The sequence below is a fragment of the Hypomesus nipponensis genome, chromosome 6 (genome assembly GCF_054491055.1).
Source record: "Hypomesus nipponensis isolate SF chromosome 6, ASM5449105v1, whole genome shotgun sequence".
NCBI classification, from domain to species: Eukaryota; Metazoa; Chordata; class Actinopteri; order Osmeriformes; family Osmeridae; genus Hypomesus; species Hypomesus nipponensis.
Window position 1 is genome coordinate 19297278 of NC_140366.1, and position 26284 is coordinate 19323561.

Sequence of the window (26284 nt, forward strand, 5' to 3'; positions counted from 1 at the left end):
GTGATACCTATGTTTTGGAAAGCCAGGACAGCAGTGCTAACGTAAGATAATAATTAGTAAAAGCACTTACCTCTTTCAGGATGCGTTCGTTGAAGAACTGCTGCAGTTTCTCGTTGCAGTAGTTGATGCAGAACTGCTCGAAGCTGTTGTGCTCAAAGTACTCTGGAACAGAAAACCCGCACACGAGTCAAAAACCCCAACAACGTGAACTTCTTCAGCCCAACGTCACAGCCTCTCAGACAGAGGGGACATACCGAAGCCTGCGATGTCAAGCACCCCGATGAAGTTGGCAGAAGAGTCGAAGGGGAAGCACTGGTTGACCCTGGTGACCACGTGGTCGAACAGGCGGCTGTAGACGGCCTTGGCCAGGGCATCCCTGGCGTTGTTAGCCTGCTCCACCTTCAGAGGCACCCTGCCAGATGGAAAAGATAACTCATAACAAGAGGGTTGGGGTGATTGCACCAAGCTGTGAGGCCTGGACCAGGGCTCAGTACAAACTGCCACAGGCCTGCTTGGCTTCCCAAGCAGATAATTGCATTATTGACAAGTTGGGAGGGGAGTGATTGGGGTGCAATACCCATCGTAACACAATTACAAAGTCTAAGAACCACCTCAACAGGGGTGTTGCCTCTGGAGACACTCTAAATTCAATATAATCTGACCACAAAGACGCTCTAAAGCAGGAACATGTCAATCATTCAGCCCCTGTGGGCTTCAAAAGGTTCTGAAAAAGCATTTTAACATTTTGCCCTTTAATTCACAAATACATGGCTGGTGTGCACTTAAGCCAGGCGTCCATAGACACAACCCTGGTGTGCACACAGCCCTCTCCACTGGAGGGTCACCAGATAGGACCAGGCTGTGCCCTGGTCTACCTCTGATGGGAGACATGATTAAGGACTGACGAGGCCAGACACATCCATTAACTCTACCAACCCTGTGGAGTTTCACCAAGCACTGAGTGGTGTTAAAGGTGACATATCTTAAGCACTCACAGACACGCCCCCCCAACCCCTCCACACACACCACCAATCCCCTTTCCACATTTCTGCATAGACTGCCATGCATGTATAATTCATAACCCCTTTCCGGAAAGAATCTCCAGTTAAACATTTGAAACGCCGAGGGTTGAGTCCCCTGTCATTTACAAACCCGAGGACTCTGAAGCGACATGACGCTAATAGTGCTGCTCCTGTGCATCTCCTCCAAGTGTTCTCGTTCTTCACCTTGCATAACTTCCTCTCCAGCATCTTATCAGCTGTCGGTGGAATTGACAGCCTTGGCCCAATAGCTAGTTTAAATAAGCATTAAGATGACCTGGAGAAACCTGCATGGGGAGGTTAGCATGGGGAGGTTAGCATGGGGAGGTTAGCATGGGGAGGTCAATAAGCCCGTAGCTGTTTGCCAACAAGTGGGTGTGTGGGAGGGGCACCATGACACTTCTGAACTCTCTTTCACTCTCTCAATGTCTAAAGCCGTCGCCTGCCATGCCGTTTAGCGAAGGCTTTCCCTTCTTACATAAGGCGTTAAAATAGCCATGCTTAAGGCTGGGTGGAGCAGACCAATCCCCCTCTGGCCCGTTAGACATTCCCCTGCCTCCGTTCCCTTGCTACTGTCATCTCTGGTGTGGATATCGTAGTACGATATCCAAAGACAAGCCACAGCAAAACAAAACAACAACAAAAAATCATTCTCAACTATTTTAACGCAGAGGACCTTCCACCCTCCCAAATGTTCCCAAATTACTTCTCAACTATTTAAACACAGAAGGCCTTCCATCATCAAAAAAATTAATAAAAAAGATTCACAAATACACGTCTGGTCCCCTGCTGGTCCCATCCTCACTGCTGTCTCCTTACTTGATGACCGTTCCTTTGGCGCCCCCTGCTGTTGTGAGCATAACCCTAGTGGTGAGGCTGACTCGGAGGTCGTCCTCATCCAGACCCAGCAGCTCAGAGCAGTGCTCCAGGGGCTGGCCGGACTGCTTCCCGAGGGTGCAGCCACCTGGGGACACAAACACAGCACTTTTTCAAACACAGCACTTTGTCAAACACAGCACTTTGTCAAACACAGCTCTTTGTCAAACACAGCGTGTAGATCAAGTAGAGTCTTTTTGTCCTTGGAAGTGTCAAATGGAACCCTTCAGGTGGGAATTGAAGAAGAAGAAGGGACTGAAGAAGAGCTCACTTGGGCCTATGTTCGATTGAGCGTTTATTTTGCACGTAATTGCCACATACATCAACATACGGTCCCCTTGAAGATCCATAGGGTCCTCGTCAATACCGCAATCAATAGATGCTCAACATAAGCCACGCAAAGGTCTTAAAACTAATGTCTAATGTGACTTGGGGCCAACCAACGAGATGCCTTTAACAAGTACAAATTGTCTTGTTAAAGTAAGAGTAATAGAACCAAGTCACAGAGGTAGCCTACTTGATGTGATTTATCTGTGCTAGTTAACCTCTTCTGTATATCTACTTCCTAATGAAATGGGCTTCATCAAAGCACTCCATCATTACTCGACACTCACTATAATTCACAAACTCCGGTCGGCTGAGACAGAGAGAGAGATAAGGGGAGCACAGCCAGTTTGGGTGGGATGCAGGAAAGACACTCCCCCTCCCATGTTCTGAACAGGAGGGAGGGGTGCAACCTTGCTCATCACACCACCAGTCGATATGCTCATCTGCCCCGGCTGAGGGTCTCTACGGCGGCCGTATAAAACGCCATGGGGGCCCCCCGCCATGGGGGCCCCCCCATATATACATTAATGTATATTGTCTATGGTAATCCCAGTGTACCATCTCCCAAAATGTACCGCATCGTGTCAAACAATAACACGAAATACGCAGCTCTTAAAAATGATGACGTGATTTGTTAACACTGTAATTTTGGATAATGAAATGAATTCTGGCTTGGGCAGCAGCTCTCTGTGGAGCTGGATGGGACTTCCTACAAGGACTTCCTGGTCTCCAAACCCCAGTGAATGCTGGGAAGGACTCCCCTGTTGCATCTGAGACGAAGACCAGGAGCATGTTTATACTGAAGACAACCCTAGGAGCATGGTGGCTGGCGAGGGAAGTTGAAGATTAAAGTAATCAATCGGCAAACGAGAGGCTTCCGGAGAGGGGAGACAAAGCAAATGGCACCTGTTACACAGGAACTAAAGCCTGATGGTTTCTGTGGTGGCAGGAACCCAGGAGATGGTCGCTCACGACTGAGGTGCCTGACAGAATGTTTTTTCGTTGTTATAAATGAACTCTCCTCATCCTCAGTTACACCTGGAGGTGCTGTGGGCCCTGGGGCAGGTATACTAAGGAGGGCAAAAGGCTGGAGAACAGGACATGGGAAGGTATACTAAGGAGGGCAAAAGGCTGGAGAACAGGACATGGGAAGGTATACTAAGGAGGGCAAAAGGCTGGAGAGCAGGACATGGGAAGGTATACTAAGGAGGGCAAAAGGCTGGAGAACAGGACATTCATTCTTTCCATCTTTTCAACCACGATGTGACGATGAACAAATGGAAAGAGAGAGAGACAGTGAAACAGTCGTATGAGAGGGTACACGCGTGATACATAAAAAAGTATGAGAGATGAAAGAGAGAGATGAGAGAGAGATTAAAGAGAGATAAGAGAGAGAGATGAAAGAGAAATAAGAGAGAGAGATGAAAAAGAAATATGAGAGAAAGATGAAAGAGAGAGAGAGAGAGAGATAAGAGAGAGGATCCCTGCTCACCTGAAGTACTACCTGTCTCCTCAAAGTCGATGTTGCCCAGGTGGAGCACCCCTGCTACCACCCTGAACAGGTCAAGCTTCTCTGTGTCGTCCAGGCCGATCTTCTTCATGGCCCCACACATCCTGTTGAAGTCCCCCTGGTCGTCCAGCAGGGGGTCCTTGAGGGGCCCTGCCTTCAGGTGCTGGGAGACCACCAGGAGAACAGGGGTCAGTCACTGGCCTACAATGGTCATGACAGCCTGAGCAGTATGTTTTGGAACGGCCAACCTGGTCGCAAAGGACTGTTTGTCAAACAGAACTTCCGCATGTAAATGTAACCATTGTGTGTTGTTGTTTTATGCTGCTTTCTCGATGTTTGCAGATTTATGGGACCCATAATACTGCAATTTTTCTCAGCAACAAAAACACGTATTATTCCCGGGTTCCATGGAATGGAACACCACATATGCAAAGTTATTTAAAATATTCCTAACAAAGAAAGAGCGAAGGCTACAGAGACAGAGGTTGGATAAATACAGAAATGGATCTTTTTCTTTTAGTAAACATGGAAAATTAGTCCAAAAGACCTGAACACCACACAAGGGTTGAATGGAACTCTGAGCTCTTGTAACACCAACATAAATCTGCACATCAAACAAACCACATCAAATCTCAAATCGTCAGAAAGAAAATGAGCTGGTGTAGGGTGGGCAGAGCAGGCCTGGAGACCCGCTCAGCCTGGCAGCAGGAATGTCACAGTCAGATGATGCTCTGGCAGCAGACGACACACTATCCTTATTTGGGGGAATTTGAAGGTGTTTGTGTTGAACAGCCAGATCAGTGTGTGAGACGCAGCCGGGGATGAGGGGGAAGGGGACTCCCCCAGTGATGTGGTAACCATGGGGACGGGACTCCCCCAGTGATGTGGTAACCATGGGTACGGGACTCCCCCAGTGATGTGGTAACCATGGGGACGGGACTAGGGGTGGTTCTTCTCTATAGAAAAACGGATGATCCACGGTGATAAAAAAGGGTCTCAGTTCATTCTTAAATCAAAACATTTAACTCAATGATAACAGATCCCTAATTGCATCCCCTTAATAAATTCCAATCAGCACTTAGTCATGGAAGTGCTTAAATGATGGCTTGTTTCTGATGTGGAACAGCTCCAGGCTGAACTCTAACTGACACCCAGAGACCCAACTGAGCAGAACGCAGGCCAGAGCTTATGGAAGTTCAGTTAAGGGGTCACAGCCTCCCTGTGCATCAGATACACCCTTCTACTGTGACATTCGGATCAGACCAAAGCTGGACAAGTAGGATATTGTCATTTTGACCTGAAGCCCTACAATAGAGAGCTGAATAAAAAAAAAAATTATAATTAAAACATGCACTGGACTAGGAGAGAGACAGAGTGACAGAGAGAGACAAAGAGAGACAGAGAGAGAGACACAGACAGAGAGGCAGAGAGAGAGAGAGAGAGAGAGAGAGAGAGAGAGACAGAGACAGAGACAGAGAGAGACAGAGACAGAGACAGAGACAGAGACAGAGACAGAGACAGAGACAGAGACAGAGACAGAGAGAGAGACATGCAGAATCCCACTACACTCGGAGCAGATGTGAAATCAGTGATCAAAATGATCCCTAAATTCACATCCTCAAACGACCAAAAGAAAGCTTTTCTATGACACTGGGCCAAACTGACTGTATAATCACCTGATCGTCCTGTGTTTTATAGAGAAGAAGCAGGGTACAAACACACAGCCCAAATCAACTGAACAGCCAAAGGATATAGATGATCTGGCCGCTTGTTATGCGCTGCGTGTTGCTAACAAGCCTCTGGAGCCAGACCAACACATCCTTATTCCAGATAAATGTTGGATTCCTGTCTCTTGAGCTTCATTCATCTTGATATAGAATGTATTCCACTGAATCTACATCATTCACATATCAACAGTTTGCACAAATAAAGGTATATGCTAGTTTTTTTGCCACTATAAAGTACATTTATTTTTATAAATAAAGGAGGAAAGGGGGGGGGGTTGAACAAGAGAATGATGTGCCTGAATGAGAGGATGAATCACCAAGGATCTTCGAGGCAGGGGAGAGGCTAACACTGGTCCGTGGTGTCTTTTAATAACAATAATAATTAATGACTCTGCGCCACTGGAGATGCGGTAGACAGAAGCAATAATGGAATAGCTCTGCATAATTAATCAAAAGAATGAGGAAGAGCAATGAACTCATCTCGTTGGATTAAGTATTCACACCGAGGCACTGCATTGCATCAATTCAAATTAAAACATTGGTCACTAATTCTAAATCTGTTTTGGAGAAAGTTTTAAGGGTTGAAAGAGGTTTATGCTGACCACAACTGGAAAAAAGTGAAAATGACCTTTGTGGCAGTTACAACTATGTGGCTTCAGAAACAGGAAGGCAGGGAGAGAAGGCTCCTGCCATAAACAGGAAGTGGAACACATCAGATGGGACTTCCTGTCTGATAACCACGGCGACAGGGAAGAGAAAAGGCTTGTGTGGTTGTTCAGGGGTTTAAGAGATGACCTGGAGTACCAAGGGCGTAGCAGAGACACAGGCGCTATGAAGGACAAGAGGAGAAAGAGAGAGAAGGAGAGAGATATATATAGAGAGAAAGAGAGAAGGAGAGAGATATATATAGAGAGAAAGAGAGAAGGAGAGAGATATATATAGAGAGAAAGAGAGAGAAGGAGAGAGATATATATAGAGAGAAAGAGAGAAGGAGAGAGATATATATAGAGAGAAAGAGAGAGAAGGAGAGAGATATATATAGAGAGAAAGAGAGAAGGAGAGAGATATATATAGAGAGAAAGAGAGAAGGAGAGAGATATATATAGAGAGAAAGAGAGAAGGAGAGAGATATATATAGAGAGAAAGAGAGAGAAGGAGAGAGATATATATAGAGAGAAAGAGAGAAGGAGAGAGATATATATAGAGAGAAAGAGAGAGAAGGAGAGAGATATATATAGAGAGAAAGAGAGAAGGAGAGAGATATATATAGAGAGAAAGAGAGAAGGAGAGAGATATATATAGAGAGAAAGAGAGAAGGAGAGAGATATATATAGAGAGAAAGAGAGAGAAGGAGAGAGATATATATAGAGAGAAAGAGAGAAGGAGAGAGATATATATAGAGAGAAAGAGAGAAGGAGAGAGATATATATAGAGAGAAAGAGAGAAGGAGAGAGATATATATAGAGAGAAAGAGAGAAGGAGAGAGATATATATAGAGAGAAATGTGGGGACAGGGTGGGAGGTAGAGTGTGATGCAGAGAAAGAGTGGAAAAGGTGAGCAAGCAAGACACAGTAAGGCAGAGAGGGATGAATTGGAGACAGACATAATGAGAGAGAAAGAGAGGCTGATTGACAGACAGAAAGGGGGAGAGAGAGGGAAGAATGATTTCCACTTTACCTCAGGGCTTTTGCGGTTCTGAAGAATCTGTTTGTCTGTGTCCTTGTTTGCAAAGAAGCGAGTGCATCCTCTGTTCAGGTACTACAATAGAAAACAAACAGAACACATACATGATCCAAACACAGAACAACTGAGGATGACACCTTTCATATCCAACTATCCAAGAAAGCAAGGCTAATGTAAGGCCGGTCGCACCACATCATTGATCATGCAAATTCCTGTGTCAGAGCACATTGTGATTCAGGCTTGTGCGTCGTCCTGCTTTGCACGTAAACAAAAGGCACCGATTCATCTCAGTCCTTTCTTTTGTGTGAGTTTTAATAGCTGTTGAGTACTTGGTTTTCCCCCGTGAACCACGATAATGATGAATCCCAATGCAGACTTCCCGAGTGAGAGTGTAAAACAAGCCCAGAACTGAGGCAAACCAAAGGCTTGAACAAAACCTGGATGGCAGAGATGACTCATTGGATCTGGCCAGATGGAACAGCAAACGGCAAAATAATACTTTGATATTACTGAGCCTTGGGGAGCCTCTCAACACTCATTATCTCCTACAGCGTCCTACATGGAGGACGAGTCCTCAAGAGCTACCCCCAGCTAGCCCCAGCTACCTCCAGCTACCCCTAGCTACTCCCAGCTACCTCCAGCTACCCCCAGCTACCCCAGCTACCCCCAGCTACCTCCAGCTTCCCCCAGCTAGCCCCAGCTACCTCCAGCTTCCCCCAGCTACCCCCAGCTTCCCCCAGCTACCTCCAGCTTCCCCCAGCTAGCCCCAGCTACAGAACCAACTCACAGTCTCCACTGCACAGAATGTTATTATTCTTATATTATTCTTATAAACTTTGGTTTCAGTCTACCAGGTCAGCAGTAAAAGTATGGACGGCCATAATATAAAGAACATATTTGGGAAGTGCAATAAAGGATGGCTCACTGTGGGAAGGCAAGGATACAAAGGGAGGGCTTAGCAGGGATGTGGAAGACTCCTTCTAGGGCCTGGCATCTGATGAGGTGGTGGATCCTCAAAGCGGAGGAAGCGAACGTACGGTTCTCTAGTGAGCCGTGGTGAAGTGATGTGGGATCTGCCGCGGATGCAGGAACTCTGCAAGGATTCTACTTTTGCTCGTGGACTTTCTGTCACCTCAAAACTCACTTTAGAGTCGACTCAATCCAGATCTGTACTAAAGACTCTTAACATTAACAAAAGACAATTATCGTTTTCAGACTCCTATGGGAATCTGCCTTCTGTCAACCCTGAGGCGAAATCATCTCTGCGTGCCAAATATGCCCTCGCCCTCTCCTGTGAGTCAAGGGCTTCCAAATAGGTCAATACTTATGTCCAGAATTTAATTGGGGGATTGGCAGAAATGCCACTTCCATTATCTAGGCATTACAATCTCCATTACTGCAGACTGTGTCGATGTTGAGCAGTTCCTTGGCAGTGTTTCTCAGAGAGAGAGGGAGATGGAGAGAGGGAGACAGAGAGAGAGAGAGAGAGAGAGAGAGAGAGAGAGAGAGAGAGAGAGAGAGAGCGAGAGAGCGAGAGAGCGAGAGAGAGACAGAGAGAGACAGAGAGAGACAGAGAGAGACAGAGAGAGAGAGAGCCTGGCAGGGTACCATGCACGTTGAGAGCTGATGCTGGGTAAGGGAAGTGTCAGGGCAGCTTGAACATCACCCCTTAAAGATCTGCAACACACATCATACGGTGACTCAATGTTCCGACAGATGGACTGTTTAAAGGGGGAGTTGGTGCCAAAAGAAGCCTCATAAAACCATGTATGTGAGCTCCATCTAGTGGTACTGTGTCACAGCAGCTTTCAAAAACTCCCAGGACAGCAGGAGGGACATCCCTGGGCCCAGTCTCCCTGACATCCCTGGGCCCAGTCTCCCTGACATCCCTGGGCCCAGTCTCCCAGACATCCCTGGGCCCAGTCTCCCTGACATCCCTGGGCCCAGTCTCCCTGACATCCCTGGGCCCAGTCTCCCAGACATCCCTGGGCCCAGTCTCCCTGACATCCCTGGGCCCAGTCTCCCTGACATCCCTGGGCCCAGTCTCCCTGACATCCCTGGGCCCAGTCTCCCTGACATCCCTGGGCCCAGTCTCCCTGACATCCCTGGGCCCAGTCTCCCAGACATCCCTGGGCCCAGTCTCCCTGACATCCCTGGGCCCAGTCTCCCTGACATCCCTGGGCCCAGTCTCCCTGACATCCCTGGGCCCAGTCTCCCTGACATCCCTGGGCCCAGTCTCCCTGACATCCCTGGGCCCAGTCTCCCTGACATCCCTGGGCCCAGTCTCCCCTGACATCCCTGGGCCCAGTCTCCCTAACATGGATTTATTCTGAGAGAAAAATTCAATGAAGAGTTGAATCCATGCCTGGGAGACTGGGACATACTGTGTAACTGTAGAGTGGTTGTGGTTCTCTAAACAAGAAACAGCAGGCTGGAGAGGGGGGCAGAGGAAGGGAGGGCAGAGAGAACTGCTCACCCTGAAGGTGTCGGGGGAACCCAGGTGGAACCTCTGGCTGATGTCTTCAGACGCCCCAGCACACAGACGGTAGAAGATGTGATAGTTTCTCTCCTCCGAACTCTGACGGCAGATTCTGGACTTCTCCAGCAGGTAGTGGGAAACGAACCCCCCCACAACAGCATTCTGACACACACACACACACACACACACAGTGTTCTTGTGTCAGTCTTGTGGATAGATTTTTTTTTTATAATTTAAGAATATATATTTTGTATCAAAAAAACAATGTTAACCATGGATCTTTTTTACCTTTTGATTGAAGTGAATTTCTACAAACTTCCCAAATCGACTGCTGTTGTTGTTCCTGACAGTTTTAGCGTTCCCAAACGCCTCCAGCAGGGGATTGGCTGAAGAAGAAAAGAAAAAAAGAATAGAAAAAAAGAATGTTTCAAGTAACTCAAAAACAGTAAAAACGAAATTGTAATTCAAGTTGACCAAGATAGTCCTCCTCACCTTCAACTATTCTCTCGTCTATATCTTGTCCAGTTCCATAGGAACTTGTCAAGTATCTAGTTAAAAGGAGGAGAACAAAAGGGTCAATTACTACTGTTTTAACAAATTCACAAAGTCAGAAAGTTTAAACTCAAACCGCCATTTGAGACTGTACCTGAGCACAAACTTGGTGTTTTCAGTTTTCCCTGCTCCAGACTCCCCTGAGACGATAATGGACTGGCTCATCTTCAGGACCCTCATGTCCCTGTAGGCCTTGTCCGCTGAGAGAGAACAGCACGTCAGCCACACTGCCCCCCAGTGGACACATGCAGAAGTGCAGCTGCAGCACCAAACTCACCTATGGCGTAGACGTGGGGTGGTAGTGTACCCAAAGACCTCCCATGATACTGTTTCATGGTTTCAGGAGAGTACAGCTTTGGGATGTCATAATACGGGTTCACTGCAATCAGGATATTAGCTACAAAAGTCTGTCAGGAAGAGAGAGCAAGAGAGCGAGAACTGCTGTTAAACCCAGGCGACGACACTGAGGCTGCTGCAACATGCATCTAACATGTTGCATTCAAACAATAGACCCATGTAGCTGTGCCAGTGACAGTGTGTGGGCAGGGCCACTAGGTGGCGTCTGAAGAGGACAGAGAGGGCTGGCTCTGCCTCCAGCTAGCCTCTAGACAGCCACCATCTCAGAGGACCTGATTCAGTTCAGCGGGGAACAAGATATCAGTCTCTGGGTGATTAATGAGGTCACCTGAGCCCCAGGTGGACACAGCCCAGCAGGGAGACAGGCAAGACAGAGGCAGACTGTGTGTGTGTGTGTGTGTGTGTGAGTGTGTGTGTGAGTGTGTGTGTGAGTGTGTGTAGTCACCATCCAGTAGAAGGCAGAGGGAATGCAGGACTGGGGTGAGGGTACAGTAATGAGTGACTGTCCTAACCTCAACTTGCTGTTCAAACCTGTTGAAAGGCTCAAAATGTCAGGGCACTTACATAAATTTTGTCTTTACTATATCTCACACGAACGTTGTTTAATAAAGTGGCTTCATTCAAGTACATCAAGGAACCTGACAAAGAAAGAGAGAATGTGTCAACATGAGAAAGTAATTTACAAATTGAAACATTTACTTATTGAGTTTTACTGTTAACATTGATTAACAGTGCAGATACAAATGGGGATAGTTGAGAGAGCAAATTAATGTGGATATAGTGCAGAGGACAGGGTTCAAATAAAGTAGTTCTGAAACTCACAGTTGTCCTCCACATGTTTGTTGATGTCATCCTCAGCAGGAAACACTTGGTTAACGGCGGCAAAAAAGGTCTGTAAGAAGGAATAAATAAATAAATGAGAAAAACAAGCGAGGGAGAGAGTAAAAGCCATACTTCTGAACCACAGACCTCTGCAAATGTTTGAAATAATTGTGGGAGATGAAGAAAACAACTTCAAACCTAAAACACAACACAAAAACCATGAGTCAGGAGGTGCTGCTGTTGTTCCTTCTTTCTGACACTTCAGGGTTGTTGGTGTCTTTTCAAGTCTTTGTCAAATATGTGCCCCCCCCCCTCCCCCAGCTCCAGCCCCCCACCTCTCCTCACCTCCCCCCACCTCTCCCTAGCTCTTCCCAGCTCCCAGGTGACTGCACGCCAACTGATCCAAGCTTTCCACAGAGCTTCAAACAGCAGGCTGCAGGAGCACGGAACAGTGAGCGACACATCAAGGCCTGATGAATTATTTGGAGGGAGAAACTGGATGGGGGATCGGGTAGCGGCCGCGAGCTGCAGCCTTTCCTACCTCAACTGCAGTGGTCCGCCCACACGTCCAGGACAGCAGGGCAGCCGGACGTGTGTCTGAGCAGCAGTGCTCAGCCCTGCGAGGCTGGGAGCTAGCAGGCTGGGACACATCTGCTACTCCAGCCACATGTTGGAGTTAAACACATCTGGCCATGGCTATGAGATGTTTTTGAACAAGTTTCTTTAAATGCTCTCTCTCTCTCTCTCTCTCTCTCTCTCTCTCTCTCTCTCCGCTCTCCAGGAGTGCAAGGACGGCTGCAGCGTGAAAGGGAACACGGTCACATGCTTCTGAGCTGCTTGAAAACAAACCGTGTGTCAAAAGTCTGGCTCCACTTGTGTGACTTGAAACATCAAAGCAAGGCTGAGTCTCGTGTTTCCAGGCTCATGAGGCGTCGGCTGATCCACAGTACCACCACGCTGACATGGTCTAAGTAACCGTCTTCTCTGCCACAAAGGGCCTGTTCCACCTGAGTGGGAAATAAAGGCCCTGTGCTGGACGGAGATCAGAGAGGTCTGTGTGGACACACGTAGTGGGACTCTAGGGAGCTGGTCTAGACCAATCACAGCCTGCCCCACACTGGTCCTGCTGGGGGCCCTGTCAACCTCACTACTGCTCTCAGGGTTTAAGCTGTCCAATTCAAGAGGCACTGCATGTTTTTAAGACCTCCAAATCCCCATGCCAAGGTGACGTACAGTCCCCTCTTTCTTTCCTGCCGTGGCACGTTCCACGATCTCCCACTGGCAGGACCACAGCCAGGCCAGACCAGGAGACTGCAGGAGAGGAAACAGGGGTCGGGAGAGGGTGACGCAAGACCCTCTTCTATTTAAAACTGTCCTCCCCCTCTTCTTCTCTCTCCCCTATCCTCTTGCTTCTTTCTCCTTTACTGTCCCTCTCTCCCTCCCTCTCTCTTTCCTTCTCCCCTCTCCAGTTTACTGCTAACTGTGGAAACATCTGGGACACATTACCTAACCCCGAGGACCACAGACTCAGTCATTGTGGCTGTGTGACGCCGTGTCACGCTCCGAGCAGCCTTCCCTCCTGACGTGTCCCCGCCTGCCTGCCTGCCTGCCTGCCTGCCTGCCTGCCTGCCTGCCTGCCAGCCAGCCTGCCTGCCTGCCTGCCTGCCTGCCAGCCAGCCAGCCTGCCAGCCAGCCAGCCAGCCAGCCAGCCAGCGAGGCACAGAGACACTGGCTAACACCGACTAGGTGACCAGGCAGGCAGGCAGGCAGGCAGACATGCAGACAGACCGGCGGGCAGGCAGACAGGCAGACAGACAGGCGGGCAGGCAGACAGGCAGACAGACAGACAGACAGACAGACAGACATGTTTGACAGGACCGTGTTTTACGGGTGGGATGCAAACACTCGTAGCAGGCAGGTGGCAAGCTATGTGTAACTATAGAAACTGAGTCTTGTTTCCACCAAGAGCTTTGCACAGAGCAATAAACCACCTAGCCAGGCAGAAAAGTGAATTAGTGGTAATATGGGGGCCTCTGTAGAGAACCTACTTGACCACATAAGTGACACTTCATCATAGATACACATAGGCAAGGACAAGCTTCAAGTTTCCAGTCAACAACTCTGATGAGTCGAAAATCACTGCCACACTGATAGTGTATCTTGTCTGCGTATTGGAAGAGAAACAGTTAGTGCTGAATGTGGTGTCCGGGTTCTCTCACCGTCCCCTTCTGTTTCAGAGGCTCGATGGTCAGGCTGTCGGCTCCTATGTCCACTATCGTCCCCAGCTGGAACCCGTCTGTAGGGTGGGGCGCCCACACCGGCTTCCCGTCCTCCATCGCTGCGCTGGACTCTGGAGAACACAGCAGCATATCACACCTGTGACCTCCCCCCCCCTCCTGTGCTCTAGTCTAAAAGCTACAACAGGCCACAAACTACAGCCATGTGTGAGACTGAAAAACAGGCTCGTGAGTAGACTTGTGACTCCTGAAAACAAGACGGCTGTTTTGTTTTACGACACTGGTGGTCAAAACAGTGAGCTGGATCCCAGACAGGGGGTCGGTCAGGTGATGTGCCACTGACACCACACTGACATCTAGATCCAGAGGGCACGCCTACGCTACAGACATGTTTGAAACGAGAGAACCTCTGATCTCATATTCAAAGCAGGATCTAATAACTAAAGCTCACTTCAAAATGTGTTGTGGCCTGAATCAAGCAACAATTTACTTCTTAACATAATTTGGCCTTTTGCAAAACTGTTGGCTGGTTTATGGCTGATGTCATTAGCAAACAGAAACGTCAAACCCTGTGGCTAGATGAGTGCTTCCTCTCTCTGTGAGCTGGTCCCAGATGGGACTATGTTGCCTGAATCACCAAGCTGGTGGGTTTGGCAAAGTCCCACAACACAGCCAGAAGAGAGAGAGATTTTCACACCAGCTCCATTATCAATTATTTAGGTCATGCTTTGAGGGGAAACTTCATAAGCACCACAGCTGTCATTTGGAGAAAACCCCATCAAAACATATCCAAAACTCAAAACAAACAGACCCATTCAAAGACAAACATTTTCAATTATCCAATGCCAGATATGTAAGCCTGGGCTTTTCCTCTGGGTGGGGCTTGTACAGCTTCTGTCCCCTCTGTCAGTCAGCCTATCCCCATGGAACAGTGTCCAAGTACAAACTGTTTGCACAACTTACAAACTAACAGTTAGCTTAAGCCCAACTTTACACCAAGGGAGAAAACTGATCCTATTAACATGAGTGAGATCATAGATAATAGTGAACACATTTGTTCGCATGTTTAAAAAAAAAAAAGGTCGAAAAGTAAAACCAAGTTCCAAAGTTTATTACTCAAAAAAACATTCAAGTGTTCCACAAAGTAGCCTTGGCCTGCTGTCAAAATGTAAACTTCATATGTCATCTGTTGTCGTGCCAACTCTCTGTCATTAATCAGATGGCTGTATCTGAGCATGACTAAACATGTATTGAAGGTGATAAGCAATTTGTTTTTTGAACTGTCATTTACCTAGCCTGACGTTGTCATACTCATAATTCTAGTCATAATTTGAGTCTGATAACTCTCTGTTGGGCTGTGACTACGGGGCGTGTTTCAACCGAACTCGTAAAACAAATGCCTCTTCGCTCAATTGGATAGACCTACAACCAATCAGAGCAACGTAATATGTTGTTTGTTGAAAACGAATTCAACCCAAGGGCTCTTTCGTGACGTTGTTGATTACGTTACTGTTGATCATCTGTCCATCATCGTATAAAGCCCGCGCTGGCAATTTCATTGGTCCGTCCAGATCCTGGTTTCATGTAGTTGTTCCCAATACGAGACCCTCCAGACCCAACTTCCCGACCAAATTATTTTGTGGGCGGGGAGAATTGGGCTGGCAGCCAGGCTATCATTTACCTGGCTGTGTCACTCGGCCATTGGTGTGAGCTGCCTCGTCCTACTGTGCTTTCTATTGACTCATCGTAACTTCTTCCTACACCTCGATAGTAAGTGTTAAACACCAGGTTTAAACCAGGTTTAAACCTGGCTAATGTGTTTGATCCAGGCCCCTTGAGCTCAGTGATGTTGTCATGTCTGAAATGCTTTCAGTTGAAGGTTCCTGTTTCCTGCCATGACTTCTCATGATGTATTTAAATAAGTGATTCCTTCCTGAAGGGTTTTCAGGATATGAGGTGAGGTCGATATCCAACCTCTACCACTTCCTGATACACAGTCTGACTGCTTATCACATTAACCCAGTTAGATTATCTGAGCATATTTGAATGCTGTCATTCAAGGTACTGTATTGTGCATTTCATAAAGTTAAATTGAGCATAGGAACCTGCCTGTTAAGGACAACTTTAGTTATTCAACATTTGTGAAAGGGACGGATGCATAATTTTTGTGTACAAAAACATTGTGCCTGCCCAGTCACTGGCCCTGAGAGAGCAGGGTTGATCGCCCCGAAACCCTGAACTATCCTCATTGGCTCCGGCCAGACTGAACGAGAGCCAGACCTTTAGTACAGTGTGTTATGACCTGCAGTGAACCCATGTCATGTATAACTGAACGGCCTCAAGCTCCAACAAGCCACGGAGAGACAGAATGAAGCAGGGAGAACCCTTACTCTCTCACTTCAACACAACATTTTACAGCCCAGCTCAAAAACAGTATTGTAATTCCTGAATAATGACCAACATTACGGCATCTATGCGGCCAAAAAATGGGTGCTAAAAGCGCAAACTAATGTATAATTTTACAGCACTATAGTATCAGTAGCAAGAGGACTACTATCAGGCTTATGGCCTGCATTCAAGTTTCTCCTCATACCTACCACTAAAGTGATTATGAGTATTGTGCATTTTCTTATTCAGTAGTCTGTAAAATTGAAGTTAGCGTTGCACACCAACGATTTTGTTTGTGGCAAATATTTTCCCTCGATTCCTCACTTGAGTACGTATAGGCTTGGATCACCTTAAAAAGGTAGCTGCTGTGTCAACAGCACTAGCTGAAGTGAGATCGTGTCTCATTCGCTGTAACAGAGGCCAGACTACATCACAATCACAGCAGTATCATGTGAGTCTCCAGCTCAGTTAACACATAAAACATCAAGGCCTCACGGTCACCTACACAAAACTGCTGAATTAGTCGAATATAAACAGGCACATAATGAACAGCCACGAAAACCCCTAAATTGTTGATTCAACCAGATTACCAGTGATCAGTTAAGATGTGTGCATGTGAAGCAGAGAAGACCACAGTGCCAGATGGTATCTTGCCACTAAAGTAACCCAACGCTTCCACAGAGGAGGAAATAGGGGAGCCTGGTTGGGATGGCCTGAGAGTTATGCCTGCTAAACCCACTCTTCTGCCTCATCACAGACAAGCGGAGGATTGTTGGACTGAGATGCCACTGTGGTGGTACAGGAAGGTCACATGACGCTCTGAGACACAAAACCCTGTGATATGTTTGGAAACAAAGGGACTGAGGCACTGTGAATGTGCCTGGACAAAACTCCAAAGAGCTCAAGTCTTCAGAGCTTCTGAATCGACCTCAAAGACTCTTTCTTTCACTGCAACATCTCCAGGTTTTTAATAACGCTCTAAAAATAGGCCAGTATTTTTACAACTCATAATTTCCTACCCATTTAGAAATGAAAATGTAACAAGACACAATCTGATGAAATTCTGAAAAACTGTAAAGTGAGGTGCCGTATAATCACAGGGAAAAGTAGCCTGATTAAGATTAGGCAAGATCACAGATAATGAATCTAGTGGTTGTAAAATAATTGAAAAGCAGTTAGTGCTTGTATCATTGAGAGGAAGTCATGGGGTGTGCGTTAAGGGCTGACCTGTGTCCCAGTCAGAGAGGAAAGGTGTGTTAAATGGGTTTATACTGTAGAGGGTGTGTCCTCCATAACCTGGGCCCCACACCCCAGCATGACCAGTGTGTCATTAGGCTTATGATTACATGCATCACGGCTACCTGACAAAACAGGTTTTCAAAACTAACAACCCAGGCTAATGGTTTAAACTGAGTCAACACTGGAGGCTCAAGGACACAGTCCCTAACCAGAAGACCACATGCTGTCCATAGAAGCAGGTTTGACCCAGTCAGGGTTCCAGACCCCTGGTCAGAATGAGGGGTTTGACCCAGTCAGGGTTCCAGACCCCTGGTCAGAATGAGGGGTTTGACCCAGTCAGGGTTCCAGACCCCTGGTCAGAATGAGGGGTTTAGCTGAGCACAGATGAAGCTGACAGAGGATCAGAACAGGGCACTTGAGAAGCAGATAACTACTAGGGAGGCTGGGGCTTAAGGGTAAATTCAATAGGAACCAAACCACATCCCTGTGGTTGACCTACTAAATGACAAACTGTGCTTTAAAATGACTCGATATTGTCTTTAAACATTAGCCAAATAATCAGTACAAGAAGTGATGGAATTGCCATGCTGGGAGTGTAACAGGTTTCCCTCTATTAAACTGGACAAGAATCTCTGTCAGTCTCTGCTCTCCCCTATCTACACAGCTCTAATAACTCCTCTACACAGCTCTGCTAACTCCTCTACACAGCTCTGCTAACTCCTCTACACAGCTCTGCTAACTCCTCTACACAGCTCTGCTAACTCCTCTACACAGCTCTGCTAACTCCTCTACACAGCTCTGCTAACTCCTCTACACAGCTCTGCTAACTCCTCTACACAGCTCTGCTAACTCCTCTACACAGCTCTGCTAACTCCTCCGTCCAGCCAACTGCCATTAGCTGATGTCAGCACAAGGCAGAAACAGTAAATGTGATGCCTAACTAACAAAGCTGTACAATAGCTTAAACATTGACAAGGATCAGCTCCCTCATGTCGAAGTCTAACACTCATAAATAGTTTTCGTCAGTCACTAAAAAAGTTACATATTTCACAAAAAGGCTCTTGAGGCAGACTTGGAACATCAAATCATTTCAATTTAGCTGCTTTACCGACTTGTGAAAAAAATCTGCTAACTTTGATTTGGTTTCAGTTCAGGTTTATTCATACAATTTTATAGATCAGTTTCAGATTAAAAGGCTTCATTCTTATGAAAACAAGCCGTCAGAAAGACACAGCTTGGTCTGTTCTTTGTCAGGATACAACAGCCCCCAGTTGGTCCCTGGAGAGCAGAATCTCTTCCCTCATATCTTGTCCTCCCAGGCGCCGCGGTCTCTGTGTGATCTGCTCTCACTACACAGATACATTAGAGATTATTCAATGTGCATGAGGTAAGAAACTCCATACTGCTGCCTGAAAATGATTGGGCAGGAAAGCCTGGTCAAGTCCCAATGAGCAGACATGCAGATAAGAAAGAGAGAGACACACACACACACACACACACACACACACAGGGCCCTGGGAGCAGAAAAGAATCTCCCAGATCCCATTGGTCTTGTCCAGTCAAAGAGAACATGGAAAACACATTGAGGCTCTGGAGCCAAATGCGTCTGGCAGGATAACAGAAGTGGGCACTCAGAAACTAGAACTAGGCCCAGAACAGACAGACAGTCAGTAAGAGGGCCTTGCTGGTCTGACTGCAGTTTCTTAAAAGCACTGGTTGAGCATCATAAAAGAAAGGTTTGTGCAGGACACAAACTTTATCTATTTTTTAAGGCTGTGTGAATAATGAATAAAAGATGTGAATGCTGCTGAAGAAAGAACAGGGACTGCTGATAAAAATGTGTGAGCTCAAGATGTTGGATAGAAGAAAGAGACGTTCTCAGAGTAGAAGAACGTCTTCATGACAAAGACAGTAACCTCTGCTACACAGCCTCCTTGTCAAGGACAGTAACCTCTGCTACACAGCCTCCTTGTCAAGGACAGTAACCTCTGCTACACAGCCTCCTTGTCAAGGACAGTAACCTCTGCTACACAGCCTCCTTGTCAAGGACAGTAACCTCTGCTACACAGCCTCCTTGTCAAGGACAGTAACCTCTGCTACACAGCCTCCTTGTCAAGGACAGTAACCTCTGCTACACAGCCTCCTTGTCAAGGACAGTAACCTCTGCTACACAGCCTCCTTGTCAAGGACAGTAACCTCTGCTACACAGCCTCCTTGTCAAGGACAGTAACCTCTGCTACACAGCCTCCTTGTCAAGGACAGTAACCTCTGCTACACAGCCTCCTTGTCAAGGACAGTAACCTCTGCTACACAGCCTCCTTGTCAAGGACAGTAACCTCTGCTACACAGCCTCCTTGTCAAGGACAGTAACCTCTGCTACACAGCCTCCTTGTCAAGGACAGTAACCTCTGCTACACAGCCTCCTTGTCAAGGACAGTAACCTCTGCTACAAAGCCTCCTTGTCATGAGCTTGTCATGTTCCAGAGAGAGCGATGGTTTAATATGGGTCAAAGTTTCCCTTGGAAACATTTTACCTAACGAGCAGAGCACTAGCAAGATTATTTGAAGGGAGGAAGAAGAAATAATCCATTCCTATATTACATAAAATAAGAAACATCCTTGCATGAGTTTACACTTTCTCTCTGAACTACTTTGACATACCATAGAACAAAAGGAAAACACTGTAACTCTGCAGTTTAGATTCCAAACATGAATTCTATAATGGGCCTGGTTGTGTTTTCTGCAATCAAGTACTCTAAAAATGGTTTTGTTGTGGCAACAACTGTCTAAATAGTTCACAATCAGGCCCACGCCCAAAACATTGATAGACACTTGTTATTAGCAACACCAAAGAGCGGAACACAGTACAGTATTAAACTGTGTGCAGCGCACACTAAACTGTCCCCTTGTGTACTACATCGTCTCATGCAGCGTGAGTAATCCTAACTTCATACCATGGGGCGGACTGGGCTCCAAAGGTCAGCAGCACATGATCCAATAGGAAGAGAGAATGGTTAGACCTATGCTCTGTGTTGCTATGGTTATGCTACCTGCCATGGTGATGAGCTGGGGTCATTTGCATACTTTCTAGGCTAAACCATTGAAGGCAATCTGGTAAGCAAGGCAGGTTCTGCAAAGTTAAGCCATGGTAAACTAAATGAAAAAATAAGAACACTTAGCCATTAACCCAAGATGTAATGCATCCAAAGGGCTAGACAGTCTGACCTCAGACTAACTGTAAGACCAGTTTGTGAACACAGTCTTTTTTTACAGACAAAATGAAAGACGAACAATAGACCGTGATGATATCACACATCCCAGAGCCACCAACCCAACACTCTCAACTAGCAAACTCCTCTGTCTCAGGAAAGCTTAGGGTGCCGGGTCTCCAACTCAAACCAGACAATAACACCTGTGTGTGTGTGTGTGTGTGTGTGTGTGTGTGTGTGTGTGTCTGTGTCTGTGTGTGTGTGTGTGTCCTGGAGACCACAGAGCACCTGGTGCCAGGGGTCTAGGCACACAGACTGTGTAAGGTGACTCTCTCCATCGCACTGCACAGAGACTTTAGTCTGCTCACTGGAGCACGACTAATTCAGCTCACATTCCACTAATGACAAAGGCACATGGACGAGTCAATGGGGTCCCAACCCAGCCTCCGCATCACACCCCCTCCCCCTCCCGGAAACACGATATTGCCTTGTCCCATTCCCTCACCATTCATGTTACAGGCTGCACAGTGCGGGCCTGTTCTGCTGGGAGATGAAAGGGTTAAAAAGTCTCCTCTGGTCATATATTGGGACATCCTGTTTCCCCTGGTTCTAACCCCCACCAGAGAGACACAGAGAGCTAGCGAAGAGGATGCCACAGAGAAGATTCTCCAGTTTCATATCCTCAGTGGTCCTGTGTTCTGTAGCAACTCATCTAAAAGGTCTTCACAACACCTGAATGACACTTTATTGTGGTGACGACGAGTATTAATGATGGTTCAATGCAGAATGTTCCTTATCTTACTTGACTGGCAGGGGTTTGATGGACATGTGAATAAAGACCTTGAGCAGCAAGGAAAACACTGACAAACCTAAAAACTAGAACCAGTGACAACCTTCACTGTCAAAGGTATCTAGAACTGGAATCCCACTGCTGAGGGGAAAGAGTATTTCCTGAAAGTACTTTGACCCCCCTGTCAAGATTGACTAGCAGGATGTCCACCCAGGAAAAACACCTCTGTCACAATGAGCAGCACCCCTGTGGCATGACTGATAGGACACTTCACTCGTAAAACACAATGGACGTGACTTCAGGTCAAAGTCCGTTAAGAAACAGACATGACAGTTTTGCTATACCCGGCCACGCAAGAGAAGCAAGGAAAAGCAAGTTCCATCAGTTTGCCGAGATGCAGTCATATAACAAAAAGCACTCACAGTCTTATGTAATCATAAACATGCTAGGATTAGAGGTATCCTATGCAGTGGCCAAGTAGGCCTGCACAGAACTAGACGAAAGAAAAGCAATTCATAGATGGAGTACTGCAACCATCCACCTAACTCTATCAACACCAGAACCTTGTACAATTTCCAGATTGTTGTCAAACTGTGCACTTAAGATACAGGCCTCAAACGTGTCCGTGTACCGTTTCAGACTGATTCATTTTTGCTGTAAATACAGTTCACTTGAGCTGTGGCAAAGCACCACATTAATGCACCAGATATTGTACTCCATAATGTGGCCTACGCAGTAGTGCATTTTAATTACAGCTGGGAACAAACACTCCTGTACGGGGGTAATGAGCCTGATGGTGATTCCAATACTGAATGTTGTCCCGGAGCGGCTGTCTGTCAAATATCCAATTTCCCAGCATCCCATTCTCCCCCTAACTCGGTATCGATACTATTCATTAAAGCGACTATTATGTGAGGCGGTTTGTATTAATTTCACACTACTGGACTGCGTTGTTTTTCTTGAGGACGAACAGACGCGAACTGATGGCAATCCCTTCCTGTGTTTTGACAGTCTCCACCAATACTAGCACTAGCATCGGTAAGCTCAAGCTGCCTGGCATTTCCATAGGGCTTGATAGCAAGCAAGTACTGACTGATTTTACATCCCTGAATTCCAGTAGGTTGTCTGAACGCTAGTACATAACGCTTGCCGATGTTACATACCGTATGCACTTCAATCTGCGGCTGTACTCCGAGACTTGTTCCTTAATAAAAGTGCAAGTTTCCACGATGAATGCCGGGTGCGATCTTCAGACCTCCCCTTTCTCCCAGTCCAGCTTTGGCAGCAGAAGACCAGGGAATTGGTCGTGACGTCACGAACAAAGCATGCAGTAACGTTGATACGACGTTGGTGTCGCTGCTAAATTATGAATATTTCCGTCTAATATTTGGTCCTATTGTCTATACAGGTAATACTTGGTGGAAATTCAGCAAAAATAATAAAAGCAATTCCATTTTGGTGGGTGCGAATGCATATAACGGCACTCTAAAATCCCAAACGTTTCTACTTAATGTCAACTTCACAAAACAACAAAACACAATTTGAGAGCCATTAATGTTTGATGGTCAGTAACATAAAACGTGGAGTTCCCCCCCTAAAGATGTCATTCAATACCGATCTGGAAGCTGATAGGTAAAGGGTGCATCTCATTAAAAAAGAAAAAATCACCTACGTGGCCAGTAACTGCGCCTGCCTCATGTTTCTACTGACAATAGAAAACTGTATGCCACAGTTGGTCAACACTGGCAAGAAAAAGCAGTACATTCCGCATGGTCAGTGGCGCCGCCAGGAATTTTGGGCCCCATAAAAAAATACTTATAAGAAAAGTTTATCATTTCTATTCGTTTTTCAATTTTTTAGAATCGTCATAATTTCCCCCCCATATACGGCGCCCCTGCGCATATAAGTAAGACAACGTGACAGTTTGCATTTTGAACGTACAGTTGAAAGAGCTCAATAGTTTATGCCCAAGAACATGTGTTTTGTTTGTGCATTCCTAAAACAGGTCTTTGCACCTTAGGCTATAGAAAATAGGAAAGGTAGGATGACTTCATGCTTAGAGGACAATAGATTGTGTCTGGCTGTCCTAAATAACAGTGGAAGGGTGCGTTGATCCTCCTTGTAAAATATTTACACATCATTGTGATCAAAATCACACTAATTCCTAAAGACATATTGGTTCAGATTTTTCTCTTGTTACAGTTCTTCAACTAGGATAATGGTAGTTTCTGAATGAAAGCAAAGCCTATGTGATGTCATATTATACACTTAAGGCACGAACGGCTCTTCACCATAGTTAATACATGCCTCCTATAGCAGTTTTACGATTAACTCCCTAACTATCTTATGTTTGATCTTCAAAGTCACTGTGCAATAACACAATGAGACAAAACAGTAATTAGTGGTGGCCTTTATAGATGAAGTGGTTAATATGGAATATACTTTTTATACTAAGTTGAGTAGCCTAACTGGTATAGGGTAGCGTTTAAATCAGTATCCACAGCAACATATTGATCTATTTTACGCTTACAGGATTACCTCCTGCAGCTTTAATGTAATATTTGTCCTCATACACACAGTTTCCAATTAAGGATACTATAGGCCTAAAACAGAAAGATAATACCAAGCCCACAAAAAAAAAAATCAGTTCTGTTCAGTACTGAGCAAAACAGTCTTCTGTAGTGATAATGACCATTCACAGACCGTTCACAAAGATGTTATCAATACAATAAATGTATTTATATTTATGCATTTAGCAGACGCTTTTATCCAAAGCGACTTCCAATAGAGAGCTTTACAAAAGAGCATAGGTCACTTATCATAACAACGAGGTAGTCCCAAACATTGCAAGCAGCCAAAACATGAAGCATACATTGTGAAAAACTAAACAAGTGCCAAAGGGAAGACCCATAAGATGCAGTTATACAAGTTACAAATTAAAACAACATGAACCTCAAAAAGTGCAAGACTGTACCTGTAGAAGAACAATAAACAGTCAAATATTTCACAGCGAGTACAAGAGTTAACTTTGTTATAACTAACCTATAAGAGCAACAAGTCTCTATTAATAAGAGTAATTGTGATCCTGGAGGAAACTAACATCAGGTCCAGCCAAGCATTCCTAAGTGCCGTTGTACTCCCGGAACAAGTGCGTCTTGAGCATTTTCTTGAAGGTGGGGAGACAGTCAGTGTCCCTGATGGAGGTGGGGTGCTGGTTCCACCATTGGGGGGGGCAGGCAGGAGAATAGCTTGTGCTGGGTGTGTTGGGACCGGGCGCTCTTGAGTGGTGGGACCACCAGGCGGTTGTCTGAAGAAGACCGTAGGTGGCGGTTGGGGGTATAAGGCTGCATGCAGGCCTCACAGACATCCTTGACACAATAGTGCCACCTAGCGACACAAGCTTTGAATTACTTACAACACGTTTGTCTTTGGCAGCCTTTCTGAACCATGGTCTTCAGCGTAGGCTCAGTTGACAGTTTGAGAACAATCTTCTAACTTTCGGGGAAACAAATAGGCTGCGAAGAATGTGCGCAGATGTGTGCGCAGAAGGTGGAGGCACCGAGTCAGCAAACTAGTCAGTTATAGGGGCCCCTGACGGTCATACAAACCTGCTATTCCTGATGCGTCGTATAGGGGGACATGTTGTATCTAATAGTCGAAGAACTGAATTGTTCACAAATAAATTGTTGTTCACTAAAAAGTTGAATTATTCTAATAAAAACTTCTTGAAATCATACTCATCACAGAGAACAAATGGGAAAATAATAGGAAATGTAACCGAAAGTTGGATTCTGGAAGTCCCAGAATTCCTTTCGGCAGGGTTGGGTGGTATAGGTGTACACCCATGAAATGTAGGCGTTGGTGGTATAGTGGTGAGCATAGCTGCCTTCCAAGCAGTTGACCCGAGTTCGATTCCCGGCCAACGCAACCTTATGATTTTACAAAAGATATAACAGTTAAATATAATCTGCTAAACATGTTCATTCATGATTTAGCTAGCTATCTTTAGATCTATCCAGATGGATATTTTACCTGAGTGCAGATCGACGTGTACTGTTCTCTCATAAAATATTCTGATCTGAGACGCTTCTCTCTATCGCGCAAGAAAACCGCGAAACAGTGCCCCCCAAATCCCAATAGTGGCCACACATGGTAGTATTCGATATGGTTAAGGATAGCCATAGAAAATGAATGGGAAAAGTTAAGAAAGTTAAGACTATTCATAGCAGACTGCCGCGCGGTTGACTCGGGTTCGATTCCCGGCCAATGCAAACATTGTTTTACAAAAGATATATTACAGTTAAATATAGTCTGCTAAAGTTGTTCTTTGTTAGGTTCTTTAGAGTCAGAGGGGGCAAAATGAGATGCAGTCCAGAGCCTTATAACAGCAATTAAACAGGTACAAATGAGAGTTTGTCATGCAGTTGATAAATTAATTCCTCACCTTTAGGTGTCAGCGTTCACTCATATAGGTGGTTCATCTCTCTCTTGCTTCATTTACAACTCTACACTAGAGGGCGGGAAAGAGCTACTGTTGTTTCTGGTGGGTTTTGGATTAGAAATCAAATAGACTGCCTGTCTAGATCTCCTAGACCTCCTCCTCCACCCATCCATCTTCTCAGCCCCCATTCAGGTTCAGCCGTCCTGACTGTAGAGAGAATGATTCCATTGAATTAACAAAAGAAACCCAAGATAAGGATCCATTCTACCTCTCTGTGATTCAGACTTTCCTCCTCGGTCTCCAGGGAGAAGGTATGAATACTCAGTTTCCTTCAGTGTGCCGTGCCAGGCCAGGCCAGGCCAGGCCAGAGGTGCGTGTGACAGCCTGAGGAGAACAGGTGGTGTTTCTCTCTGCTGCGGCAGAAGGACTCCAGAGCTTAAAGCCATAGATCATTCTGATGGACTGTTTATTTACACGCCGGTATTTTTATACCTCAGCAGAAAATAGAGACCATTACTGTCATAAAGGTGTACAAACTGGTCTTTGAGAAATTTCACCTTGTCCCAAAGGATAACTTGTTTGTTACACAGGATCATTGTCATTCTC

The 26284-nt window shown here is 46.0% G+C and overlaps 1 protein-coding gene and 1 non-coding gene across 7 annotated transcripts in view; one reads left to right on the top strand and one right to left on the bottom strand.

Annotated features, from left to right (window-relative positions):
• Positions 1-22526, bottom strand: part of LOC146287515 (unconventional myosin-VI-like) — a 47388-nt gene extending 24862 nt beyond the window's left edge. For 5 of the 6 annotated variants that reach the window (XM_084699492.1, XM_084699491.1, XM_084699490.1 and 2 more), the window contains exons 1-14: positions 22401-22526; positions 13594-13724; positions 11375-11444; positions 11117-11190; positions 10473-10602; positions 10290-10395; positions 10136-10191; positions 9932-10029; positions 9641-9805; positions 7159-7239; positions 3736-3916; positions 1860-2004; positions 255-412; positions 71-162 (exon numbers count right to left, since the gene is read on the bottom strand). In XM_084699492.1, the coding sequence (XP_084555618.1) occupies positions 71-162; positions 255-412; positions 1860-2004; positions 3736-3916; positions 7159-7239; positions 9641-9805; positions 9932-10029; positions 10136-10191; positions 10290-10395; positions 10473-10602; positions 11117-11190; positions 11375-11444; positions 13594-13710 (1473 nt within the window). In that variant the 5' untranslated portion in view covers positions 13711-13724; positions 22401-22526. Of the gene's footprint in view, positions 1-70; positions 163-254; positions 413-1859; positions 2005-3735; positions 3917-7158; positions 7240-9640; positions 9806-9931; positions 10030-10135; positions 10192-10289; positions 10396-10472; positions 10603-11116; positions 11191-11374; positions 11445-11719; positions 11985-13593; positions 13725-22400 lie in introns of those variants that run through there. The other variant, XM_084699493.1, reaches the window with a different exon arrangement.
• Positions 22527-25092: 2566 nt separating this feature from the next.
• trnag-ucc (transfer RNA glycine (anticodon UCC)) lies at positions 25093-25164 on the top strand. Its single transcript has one exon. It is a non-coding gene; the product is annotated as a tRNA-Gly (tRNA).
• The last annotated feature ends 1120 nt before the right edge of the window (positions 25165-26284 follow it).